The sequence below is a fragment of the Corylus avellana genome, chromosome ca3 (genome assembly GCF_901000735.1).
Source record: "Corylus avellana chromosome ca3, CavTom2PMs-1.0".
In the NCBI taxonomy this organism is placed as follows: Eukaryota; Viridiplantae; Streptophyta; class Magnoliopsida; order Fagales; family Betulaceae; genus Corylus; species Corylus avellana.
Genome location: NC_081543.1, coordinates 9,061,877 through 9,074,528, shown reverse-complemented (window position 1 = coordinate 9,074,528; position 12,652 = coordinate 9,061,877). Strand labels below are relative to the sequence as shown.

General features: G+C 36.2%; 1 protein-coding gene across 1 annotated transcript; it reads left to right on the top strand.

The window, feature by feature from the left end:
• Nucleotides 1–1,233: 1,233 nt before the first annotated feature.
• On the top strand, nucleotides 1,234–11,620 carry LOC132175543 (asparagine--tRNA ligase, chloroplastic/mitochondrial). The gene is made up of 15 exons (XM_059587511.1): nucleotides 1,234–1,747; nucleotides 2,686–2,754; nucleotides 3,168–3,278; nucleotides 5,634–5,738; nucleotides 6,247–6,384; nucleotides 6,797–6,877; nucleotides 7,197–7,274; nucleotides 7,368–7,436; nucleotides 7,548–7,622; nucleotides 7,767–7,850; nucleotides 8,028–8,114; nucleotides 9,204–9,299; nucleotides 9,426–9,500; nucleotides 10,438–10,564; nucleotides 11,199–11,620. Exons 1-15 carry the CDS (start codon nucleotides 1,298–1,300, stop codon nucleotides 11,312–11,314), a joined length of 1,761 nt encoding a protein of 586 aa, XP_059443494.1. The 5' UTR covers nucleotides 1,234–1,297; the 3' UTR covers nucleotides 11,315–11,620.
• The last annotated feature ends 1,032 nt before the right edge of the window (nucleotides 11,621–12,652 follow it).

Genomic DNA, 12,652 nt, shown 5'->3' with positions numbered 1-12,652 from the left:
CACTATATTTTGAGCTCAAAAGGGCGGGTCACGGCTAGACCTACGGCGCCAGAGTCAATTTTTTTCGACCTTTACGATGATAAAATCCCTAAAAGGTTCGCTTTCTACCTCGGGTTTTAGTTTTGAATCAAAAAACGTGTTTTGAGGCATTAAAATCAAGTTGTGAGGCATTAGAATCAGGTTGTGATCCGGGTCACGATGGTTTCAGGCGGGTCACGCTAGACCCAAGGCTGGGTTTGGCGGCAGGGGTGAGGGGTTTTTGGTCTTTTTGTTTTTCACTTTGATTTGCTTTTTTGTTCTCACTTTAGTTTTTTGCAATTTTCTTGAAATGATGATGTGTCAAATGAAGACTAGAGGCTGTAAAATAGCCCTTTTACATATGGTCCTGACCCATGGATCTTTCTTTAAAAATAAAATAAAAAATAGAGTGGCGGCTCGCATGCCACTCCTAAGGTTAGGCCACCCCATGGCCTAGGGGTAGCGCACCTAGATGGAAACAGGATCCTCTACATTTTATTTAAACTATATACTATCCAGTTAGTTATAGTGAATGCGTATTTTTGTCTTTTTACTTTTTGAATAGACAAAAATACCCTTCCATTATAACTAACGGAATATTTTTCTGTTCAAATGAAATGAAAATGATCATAATTTAGCTAGATGTGGGGTCCCATGGGCTGGGTGTGGCGGTGAGCCATCCCTAGCCTCCTCTAGGGGTGGTTCACTGGTCACCCCCCAAGGGGGTGGTTGCCAACCGGCAATCACTCTTTTATTTTATATATATATTTTTAAATTAATTTATAAGTTTTTTTTTTGGTTAGTTTTATATATTTATATTTTTAGTTTTAATTTTTCATTAGGTTTTTTAATTTTCTTTATTGGAACTGTTGTTGATATATATATATATAACTTTTGTTTAGAAAGTTAGGTATTTGCAAGTTTTTAACAAAATTAACTGATGGAAGGAAGATTTTGGTAAATAAATAGTTGTTTGATATGGTCGGGTGGTGAGCGTGTCGGTTCATAGGGCCATATTGGCGGAGTGAAGTGGTTCATAAGGTAAAAGGTAATTACCTTTTTTTTGTTTTTTTTTTGGTTTTAAATTTTATCAATGATATTCTTATTAGATAATTGACAATTTTTGTTTATTGAAGACACTGAGGTAATTGATAGTTTGGAGGCTTCAGTTTGAGGTACTTTAAAAAAGAAAAAAAAAAAAAAATCCACAGCGGATATAATGTGCTTTTATATTCCCTGGTAGCCACTAGCAACGCACTGTAAGAGGAAGACCAGGCAAATGGCTGCTGCTATGGCACCGGCCACCCCACTTTGCCTTAAACCCTACGCAGCTCTTCGCTATCTCTCACTCTACACCAAACCAAACCCTTACCCTAACCTCCTCCGCTATTCCCCCAAAGGCCTAGCGAAGCCCCTCATTTCCCCGCCATTTTTTTACCGCCCGGTCACATTCTCCGGCGCCGGCCTGGCCGTAAATCGCCGGAGATTATTCTGTACTATTGTAGCCGGCGCTCTCCAATCGGGCGAGGCCGTGGAGAAGACGAAACCGGAATTTGCCAATAAGCCGAGGGGCGAGATGGGCGAGAAAATTGGGGAGTTCAGGAAGAAGCTGAAGATTGCGGATATAAAGGGCGAGCCTGATGAAGGTTTGGGTCGCGTGGGGCAGACCCTGGTCGTGATGGGCTGGGTTCGGACTCTTCGGGTTCAAAGCAGCATTACATTCATCGAGGTAACAATCATTGTGTCACTTGTATCATTGTTTTTGTGGTGGTTTATTTATGATGGTGCTGTTTGGTCCCCGATAAAATGTAGGAACAGAAATGGAACCAGAAATTTAAATTTTGGTAGTAAATAGTCAGTTGACGGGACATACAGTAAATATTTTGAAGACTAATAATATGAGATCATTTTCTCTTATTTTTGTGCACCAATTGCTCGTAAACCGAAGAGAGTTTTGCGATTGCGATTAATGCGTGAATATTTGAATTTAATATTTTGTTTATTTAACATGTGCTCGTTAGAAATTAAAATAATCGAAATTCGAATTGGTAAAAACTAGTGCATAGAATAGGATTTTTTTAGATAACATTCATAAATGTATGGGCTTTGGCATGATAGCTCGTGATGAGCAAGGAAATGTTATAGCTGCCCAAAGCAAACGTATCAGTGTTATACAGGCTCCAGTTGTTGGTGAAGCTATGGCAGCTTTGGAAGCTGTGGAGTTTAGTAGGGAGGTGGGGTTACAAGATGTCATCTTAGAGGGAGATTCCTTACAAGTTGTCCAAGCCTTACAAAAAACAGAGCAGAACTGGATCCCCTATGGGCATATTGTTGAAGATGCTAGGTTGATATTAAACACACGTAGGAGCTGGTTGGTGCAACATGTAAACCGCGAAGCTAATGGAGCAGCTCATGTTTTAGCTAAGTATGCTTTTAGTGGTCCTTCTGAGCGAGTTTGGTTGGAAGAGATTCCTTTATGTATTTATGACATTGTTTCTATAGAGCAACATGCTCTTTCTGTTTAGAGTTTTTTGGCTCTAGATGTTTCCTTCTTCTAAATGAATGAAATGATATTCTCATTTACCAAAAAAAAAAAAAAGAATAGGATTTTTTTTGGTTGCTTTTTGTGCATTTTACTGTATTAAGGTGTGCTTGTTATATATGTAGGTCAATGATGGTTCCTGCCTTTCAAATATGCAATGTGTGGTGGACTCGGACGCTGAAGGTTATGATCAGGTACCTCTCACTATGAGCAAAGTCTTTTTCTTCCTTTTTAAAGTGAAAATCGTAAGATATGTCCATGACGTGTGTGGCTATGTGTAGGGGCGTAAAGGTGTAAAAATATGTGAAATGCACACCTTTGATTGGCTTATGAAGTCTGTCCAATAAGACTCCTGCTAAGTTTTCAAAGCCTCAATGTGTTTGAAACTCTGATTTGATATTAGGCTGAAACACCCCTTATAATACAGAAATTCGTTTAAGCAAGTTTTATAACATGTAAAATATAAATTTCTATTTTTAAAAGATTCTTTTATTAATTAGGGTATAAAAGATTCACCTGATATGCTTTATCTTGATATATTCCTTTCATTCTAGTGCATATCTAGCTTTCATTGTGTCTTCTTTCAAGATTTGAAGCTAATTGATAGGTAGAAGCTGGTTCGGTTGCAACTGGTGCATCAATATGGGTGCAAGGGATTGTGGTCGCCAGCCAAGGTTCAAAGCAAAAGGTGGAATTGAAGGTCAAGAAAATTGTAGTGGTTAGTATTTTCTACCATTCTTATTGAACAGTGTGAATTCAGCATCTTTGCCATGTTATGCAACTACGTAGACTTCTGCAATGAAACTTTATTACTTTTACAATTTACGTAACAAATCTGCAACAATACACAATCTAATTTATAGTCTTCCTGCATATTATATCTATGTGGCTAATAGACTGGAAAAACTTTTGAGGGAATTCTTTTTTTTTTTTTTTTTTTGGGGGGTTTGGTGGTAATTAGTGATGATTTTAAGTTTCATTTAGTGAAGTGGTTGAAAATATGTACTTCGATAATTTCAGGGGTAAAAAATTTGATTCAGTTTAATCGAGCCCTTTTGGTCAAGTGGTTGTGGCAATATGCTTCAGAGAGGGAGGCTCTGTGGAGATCGGTGGATCGGTGGTGGACAATAAATATGATAGTTTGACAGGAGGTTGTGGGGCCCGATGGTAACTATAACCCGAAAGTGGAAAGTTCTAGCCAAGGTAGGGTTAATGGGAGGGTTGTTATTGGTTCTTTATGAAGCCTCAATTGTTTTATTAGAATGTGAAAGCCAAGACAACTGAATGAGGGGGACCTTAGAGTCAGGAATTTGCTTAGAGAGTGGAAGACATATGTGATATTTTTGTAGGAACTTAAGCTGGTGTCTATGTCTAGTAGCATTGTGCTAAGTTTGTGGGGATGTCAATACGTGGATTGGTGTTGTGTAGATTCTAGTGGGGCTTTCAGAGGGATCTTGCTTATGTGTGATAGGAAGGCGATTGCAACACCCCAATCCCATATTGGGAAGATGAGAAAAAGTCCACATAGAGTGGGGTGGTTTATAAAGATGGTCATGAGTGCTAAGTCCTACATTTCCTAGTTACTAGGTGAAATTGGGCTTAATAATGAATTATAGAAAAACTTCAAATTGACTAATCATTTTGGGGTGATAGCGTAGATGTGGCTAGCGTTTTTCCTTAGGTCGTTACAAATGGTATCAAAGCCACCCAGTAACGCCAGGTCATGTGGTATTGGAGCACTGCATGACGTAGCCCTAACGAGGACGTTAGAAATTTAAGAGGGGGAGTTTGTAACACCCCAATCCCATATTGGGAAGATGAGAAAAAACTCATATAGAGTGGGTGGTTTATAAAGATAGTCATGAGTGCTAAGTCCCACATTGCCTAGTTATTAGGTGAAACTGGGCTTTATAATGAATTCTAGGGAAACTTCAAATTGACTAGTCCTTTCGGAGTAATAGCGCAAATGTAGCTAGCGCTTTTCCTTAGGTCTTTACAGCGATGGAGTGTTTGCGGGAGTTTACTGTTGCCTACTCTTTTAGAAATGTCAAAGATAATTTCTCTTGGACCTTCGCGGGCGTCTATGGTAACTGGTGCAGCGGAAACGATAGAAAAGAGAAAAATATGTCTCTCTTGAATCCTTGAACACTGAAAGAAAAAGAGTGAGGGAGAAAAAATCTCAAATTTTTATGATAAATAACTCAATAATGAACTTGATGCAATAGGGTTTAATACTAGCCTTTATATAGGGTGCAAGACTCCAAGCCTAAATAGAAATCCTAAAAGTACTAGGACACCCCAAAAAGTAAATAAAATAAAGCAAAAGAAAAAGGAAAGAAACCCTAGCCGTCACTTAAAGTTATGGTATGCCTTTTCTTACATCACTTCCAATAAGGTAAGGGTTAACTATTCACATGCCAAAAGAAAGAAAATATAAGCCTGAGCCCCATGTTCTTATTGTTATAATTTTATGATGCTTGGATAGTAGAGGGCAATAGAATAGGTTGTTCCTATTTAATGCTCAAGACTCATATACAGATGTGAACACTTAGTGCTACCATTGCTGCATCAAAGAGAAGGATCTTTTATATTGAACCTAAATCTAACTTAGAATGAATTTTCATCGACTTTGCTCCCTTTATACAGCATTGTATGAATTCATAGAGATAATTTCCTGCCTTCATATTTGCATTTGAATGAATCGTCTTAATGAAGTCACCTATGATGATTCTTCTGTGTAGCCAACCTCTATAAATTATTTATTAATCCATTATGTTTTAGTATGTACTACCCTCTTGTCTCTTAATGAACAATCTCTGCCAAATGAAGACAGGAAAAATTTTCATTTCAGCCTTAAGTAAAGAAAGAAGCAGATGAGAGGTGTCTGTCCTTGAATATAATCTGGTTAACATAGAATAGGAAAAAGTGTGTTGGTTATAGTAGGAGTTGAAAGTTCTCTTATATGTGGAACCCTATTATATGTGTGTTTCAACCTGCATGCAAATGAATGACATGCTCCTAGCTACTCTTTTATTTTTTATTTTTAATTTGATTATGAATGTCCTTTCAACAGGTTGGGAAGAGTGATCCTTCCTATCCAATCCAAAAGAAAAGGGTCAGCAGAGAATTTTTGAGAACAAAAGCTCATCTTCGTCCAAGAACAAACACTTTTGGTGCGGTATGGTTATGCTTCTTGCTTTTTTTTTTTTTTTTTTTTTTTTATAAGTAATGTTATATATACCAAAAAGCGCAGAGGGGCGCAACCCTAATACACATGACGTATACAAGAGAACGCCTAAGAAGAAGTAAAAAAAACAAGAAAATCGGGAAAGTTAATCACTAATGGAGCTAAATAAGCAGTTGTCCAAGTGAACAGGGAGAAGAAAAAAAAAGACTTAAGCTCCTCCAAAGACCTCTCAAGATCCTCAAAACATCTCGCATTTCTCTCCCTCCACAAACACCACAAAAGGCAAAGAGGGACCATCTTCCACATTGTAGCACTCCGAGAACGACCTCCCGTCCACCAACAGGCAAACAGATCCGCCACCCTATTAGGCATAACCCAATTCAATCAAAAATGGCTGAAATTAAGTTGCAAATGCTTACATGTCCAGATTGATTTTTCTTTAGTGCCATAATTTGATCCTTGTTCTCTTTTCTTGTTTAATGATGCATGTTGGTTGTAGGTTGCTAGGGTAAGGAATGCATTGGCCTTTGCTACTCACAAATTTTTCCAAGAGCATGGGTTCGTTTGGGTCTCAAGTCCTATTGTTACAGCTTCAGATTGTGAAGGAGCGGGTGAACAGTTCTGTGTGACTACTTTGGTATGCGTTGTGGCTCAAAATAGTTTCTTCTAAATAATGTTAAATGTTTATTACATTTTGTGTTTCCTAAGGTAATATAAATTGTGCTTTCTAATCTAAACTTGATATTTTCTACAGAGCTGAATAAATAAATCGTTATCTATACTTTAGCTATTCTTGGTATCCCCTCCCTTTTTTGTTTCTCATGATAGGTATAGACATAATCCATGTTTGTCAAGTGGTCAGTTGCTTATTTTAAACTTGATATTGTGTTACTTGCTGCCGTAGTGCAAGGTATGATTTGAATCTATTGTATGGAAGGCCATTAGTTATTAACACTGCAGTTCATCTTTGTAATGCTGCCATTGCATTTAGTTGTGCTGCAGACCTCTTTATGCTTCTATAAAACCTAAAATTATTTCTTAATTAACAGATACCAAGCTCCGGAGAAGCTGTTGGTTCTCCTTTGGATGCCATTCCGAAGACTAAGGATGGGTTAATTGATTGGTCACAGGTGAGTCATTCATTTCCACTCTTTTTTAAGTTACTTGTACAGAGCCATTCAGATCATGTTGGCATGCGATTTCCAATTTATAGTAGTATTATGTATCATAACCATCTGAAAACATCATACCTGAATATTCACTGAGAACTAATTATGTTATATCATATATTTTGGTTAAAGGACCTTTTGGTGTTGAATAGTGTCTGGTTTTGTTTTTAAGATTGTGATAAGTGTAGACAATATTTGGAAAGTGGTCAACGCAAGTATGCAGTTCTGTTAATCACCATTGACTCCTTTTTTTCTTTCTCATTTCATTTTTGTGTGCCAGGATTTTTTTGGGAAACCCGCATTCTTGACTGTCTCAGGCCAACTGAATGCTGAAACCTATGCTACTGCTCTTTCTGATGTAAATCTCTAACCATGTTTGTCCTCATTATTAGCATCACTTTGGCAATGAAAATAATTGTGCATCTTTCTTTCTGTAAATGACTTTGGCCAGGTGTATACATTTGGTCCCACATTTCGTGCAGAAAATTCTAACACGTCTAGGCACTTGGCTGAATTTTGGGTAAGTGTTCTTTGTTCTTTCGATTCCTTAAATGTCTCTTCCCCTGTGTAGTTCTTCCTGTTCATGCAGTCTCAATCGGAATATCTTAGAAATTTTTTCTCTTTGCTTAAGATGATTGAGCCGGAACTTGCATTCGCCGATCTCAATGATGACATGGCCTGTGCAACTGCCTATCTCCAGTATGTAGTATGTTTCCCTTCATAACGTTGTCAATTCAATATTATCATTACACTGTTATTTGGCAAGCTGATGCATATGCACATATTACGGTTCTTGCATGGGATGTTTATTATTGGACTTCTAAAGTAACATATGCCTCTATGCTTGAAGGTGAGATATATCCTCGAAAATTGCAAGGAAGACATGGACTTCTTCAATACTTGGATTGAGAAGGGAATCATTGATCGACTAAGTGTATGAACTCTTAGTGTAACTTATCCTTAGTCCTTGCTGTTGTGTATTCAATTCTTTCAAGATATACTCCTCCCAAAGGCCCCTTCTTCGATTTTTTTTCGTTTTTAAATCTGATATTCTTACTTAGTTATCATCCACCCTGATTTTTAGCAAATATCCTTTTTCTCCAATCAACAGGATGTGGCTGAGAAAGACTTTGTGCAGATGACTTACACTGATGCAGTTGAACTTCTTCTAAGAGCAAAAAAGAAGTTTGAATTCCCTGTATTACTCATTATTCTTGCTATTTAAATTGTTGCCAAAATCATTTTAATTCCATTAACGGTAGTCATATATATTTTATTGATAAGTTACAAACCAGGGTCTTGAACCCATGACCCCTCTCTCTCTCTCTCTCTCTTTCTCTCTCCTGTTTTTGTGGGAGGAAAAAGTGTTATTTTAGCTAGAGCTCATTGGCCTTAACCGTGGTTATATCGCAGAAAGTTATATATAATTTATTTATTTTTTAAAATTTTACTTCTAGATGGATTTGTTGTGATAAATTCAAAAATGTCGCCAATCTAATTTGGTCAAAACCGTTGTGTTTTTTCTTTCATCACTAAAGGAAGAAAGTTAGATGTACCAAACTAAAATTTTTTTGTGTGCTAATTCTTCCTTTGAAGTTATATATTATGCTGCGCCAAATTTGTAATGGGTTGTCTTTAGTACAAGGCTATTTGTTATTCTCCCTCTAAATATATGTGTTAATATTGCAACAATTCCCTATTCTGATATGCTTGTCTTTTTTTTTTCATTTTTTTTTTTCATTATCGGATAATTTATTATCAAACCTTAAAATAATAAAGAATTAAATGGGAAAGTTTGGCATGGACATATGCTTTCAAGTTTCGACCAAATCTGCTCTTCATATCTTGGATTACAAATAAGTTACCTTAGTCTATTGTTATAAGAGCTTGATATTCAAATCAAGGGGTGTGTGGTACTAGAAGCTTCCCTGTTGGACTTTCACTTTCTAATCTTCATAAATATGCTACTTGATGCATATATGAATGATGGTAGGATCTGCTCTTTACCTGTCTAAACGTTGAAAGGATCACTTGTTGCAAGATAACTCAGACAATTTAATAAAGATAATGGGAAAACTGTGACATTTGGGATGATATTAATTATTTTAGTGCCACATAGAGAACGATAGCCTTTGGTTTGTTTCAGTGTTTTGTATGTGAACTATATTTTTTTTTTAAGCAGTCCACTGCAATATTTTTGTTGTTTCTCATTATGTGGTTTTGACAACGCTTTATCTGCTATCTAGCTATGTTATTTAAAATCATTTTTCTTTTCTCCCAATTATAGGTGAAGTGGGGATGTGATTTGCAGAGTGAGCATGAACGTTACATAACTGAAGAGGCATTTGGTGGCTGCCCTGTTATAATCAGAGACTATCCTAAGGCACTAGATCCCCCTCTTTCTTCCACTCTTTTGTTATTTTCTAGAATGAAGAAAGAAAAACTTATGCTGACTTATATTTCTATAGTTGAATCTTACATTGTGAAGTTGTTCAATGTAAAATTGCAGGAGATCAAAGCATTCTATATGCGGCAAAATGACGATGGAAGGACTGTTGCAGCAATGGATATGTTGGTTCCTCGGGTAATCTTAAGATTTCTCATTTCATTTCTACTGTTGCTGTTAATTAGTTAGATTTGTCTAAGAAACTGGCGATTTAGTAGTGTTTTCTTAAGGAGTAGTAGTGCTGCAAATTTATAAACAATAGCAATGTTAAGCCTTCTGATGTTTGTGTGGCAGCAACTCATTCAGAAGACAAATGTTTGTGTGTGTGTGACTAAAATAGAATGTTCTCTCTCTCTCTCTCTCTCTCTTCTCGAACTTTGGGTGTAGTTCTCTAATATCCTTCAGCGGTTCAATTCCATAGCATTTTATAGATAACTGAAATTTAGGGCATTTATTTTGTTATAATGTATATGGATTCTCTTTGCGCAAGAGAAAAGCATGAGGACTTCCATATTAAATATAGGGTTCTATTGATTGTTTTTTTCCTCTTTTCTAGTAATATAGTGTACATTTGAAATAAATGGTTTTAAATTATTTAACTTGTAAAAGACATTACTATTTAAAGGTTATCATAGAAGGTGAACAGAGGCTTTGTAAAGGTGTATTGCTTATTATTCTTCCCTACTTTACAAGTCTCCATCTATGTGAGATATGGTTTAGTTGTTTGGGGTCTTGGGGCACCTTACACTTTTAATGATTTCTTGATTACTTATAAACATAAAAAGGTTGTTTGGGGGTCAAAAGTGCTATATTTGGAGTCAATCAAATCATGAGTAAGAGAAATGATAGCAAAAGTAAAAGCCAAACAATGCTTGTGGTATACAACAAGCAATGCAGTCAAGCCTTCTAGGTGATGGCTTGGTGAGGCATGTCCCATGTGATTCCATGTGGCATATATTTTATTTTCTACTATTGACATTGGCATGTAAAATTGGTGAATGGGCTTTTATCCAGAGGCTTGTGTTGACCCTTACATTGGACTATAGGAGCTTCATTGATATTGAATCTTTGTCAGGTTGGTGAGCTTATTGGTGGAAGCCAAAGAGAAGAAAGGCTTGAAATTCTGGAAGCTCGTTTAGATGACTTCGAGCTGAATAAGGACAGCTACTGGTGGTATCTTGATTTGCGGCGTTATGGTTCAGGTCAGTGATTGTTCTGTTTAAAATTAAGAATTTCTCTTAAGTTGGCGACTTTTGAGGCTGGTGCACTTGCTCATTTACAATTTATACTAATTAGTTCTACTTGCATCAATTAAATTTTAAAAGTATAATAAGTAGCTTAAAAGGTTTTATGATTTAAAAATATGAAATTGGAACATAATTTATCTGAGGTGTTATCTTTAGTGGGGGTTTCCTGATGGTAGATCCTCCACCATATTACTGCCATCAGTAACTTCTGTACTTGAAAATTATCACCTGTGGAGAAATGTGATTTGGGAAGTGAGAGCTAATAGGAAACTGGGTATTTTTGATTGGTTGCAAGAGAAAACTTAAGAGAGGAAGTGCATATACAGCTGCTTCATATAATTTTTTTGCGATTACTTATCAAAAAATATGATGAATAGTTTGTAGTTACAGCTCTTGATGAAACTTTGTTGAGATATTAAATTTGTATTAAATAGTGGTATACGGAATATGGAGTGGTGGGAGAGATGGTTTGGTGAAAATTTTTACTTTGGATGTTATTTAATTAACCAAGTTATTGTTTGTACTTTTTGTTGTTGAAATGTTTTATGAGTAACGTGCATTTTTTATGCCCTGTTTTCTTGTATGCCAGTTCCTCATGCAGGGTTTGGTCTGGGCTTTGAAAGGCTTGTGCAATTTGCAACTGGAATGGATAATATAAGAGATGCAATCCCTTTCCCTAGAACACCTGGTTCAGCTGAATTTTAACGTCATCAACATTGGCATTACTCTTTTTTTTAATTATTATTATTATTTTAATGGGGAAGGGTTCTTCAATTGTAGTTTAGCTATGTCTTCTTCTGCTTTTTCTTTTATTTTACCTGCCCCTCCCCCCCTTTTCCTCTCTCTTTGCTTTATACATTTGTACATCAAATTTTTGAACTATGTTGGAAAACAATAAACAAAATCTTAACCCAAGTTGGGCTGTCTCCCTCTGAAGCATGAAGTTCAACATTTCATGTGATTGTAAATGAAATACTGATTCTTATTGAATATTACAGTTGTCTTCTTCCAGCTCAGTGCCATGAAGAATCAAGCTTTAAGCGTCATTTTGGATATTCTCTTAACCTTTCATTTATGCCTTTTTTTCATGAAATATTTTTGACATTAGTAAGTTCTGTTGTGTAAAATGTTAGTTCAAGGTTCCTAAAATTGGCGTTTGCAAATGTGATAATAGAAATCTTGTAACGGCAATCATTTGATGTAATTGGCTCTAGTCAAAGAGATGTTTGCTAGCGTTCTCACTTCTTTGATTTTGATATATTATTTTAAAAGAAAACTTCACCCAATCTTGGATTTTGCAATATGATCGTCGAATTATTAAAAGTTGCAATGTGGGAAGATTTTATCTTTTAACCCCTTTTAATTTCACACATTCACTAGGATTTTTTTGTTAAATCTTAACAAATAATGTCAAAATGACTAAAACACTTTCGGTTTTTACTTTTTTAAATAAGTAAACATTTGGAGTAATTTTAGAAGATCTACTTGTGTCTTACTAAGAATGATGTGGCTATTAAAATCACCCTTTGATCAAAATTTAATAATGATTAATTGCAAGCCCAATGTTGATTTTAATAGCCACATCATTCTTAGTAGGACACAAGTAGGACACTTAGAATTACTCAAACATTTGGCATTGACTTAGTTTTATTTTTCATGTTGTTTTTATGTTTTTTAATAAAAGTAAGGGAAAATTATTACCTTTCAAAGTATCACCTGATTTGCAATTTGACATCAAATGTTTAAAAATTGACAATGTACCATAACAAAGCATAAAAAATTTGCAATGTGACCTATCCGTCAATAATTTCCATATCTAATTGCACCTATATATATATATATATTTTTAAAAAAAAAAGCAAAAAAATTAGGAGTGACTTAGCCTATAGGGGTGGTTCGGGCATCCCCCAAGGATGAGGGTGGCAATCCGGCTTGATGGGGTGGACGAGCCATCCCTTTGGCCAAAGGGTTTGGGGGTGGTTTCGGCCACCTTCACTTGGCTCCTTAGGGGTAGCCAAACCACCACCATAGGTCGTGGGGGTG

Excerpts from the sequence above, each read along its gene's own strand:
- LOC132175543 (XM_059587511.1), top strand. The coding sequence starts at position 1,298 with ATGGCTGCTGCTATGGCACCGGCCACCCCACTTTGCCTTAAACCCTAC. Across the intron at positions 9,300-9,425 it reads TAATCAGAGACTATCCTAAG|GAGATCAAAGCATTCTATAT; the intron begins GCACTAGATCCC and ends GTAAAATTGCAG. Across the intron at positions 10,565-11,198 it reads TTTGCGGCGTTATGGTTCAG|TTCCTCATGCAGGGTTTGGT; the intron begins GTCAGTGATTGT and ends CTTGTATGCCAG.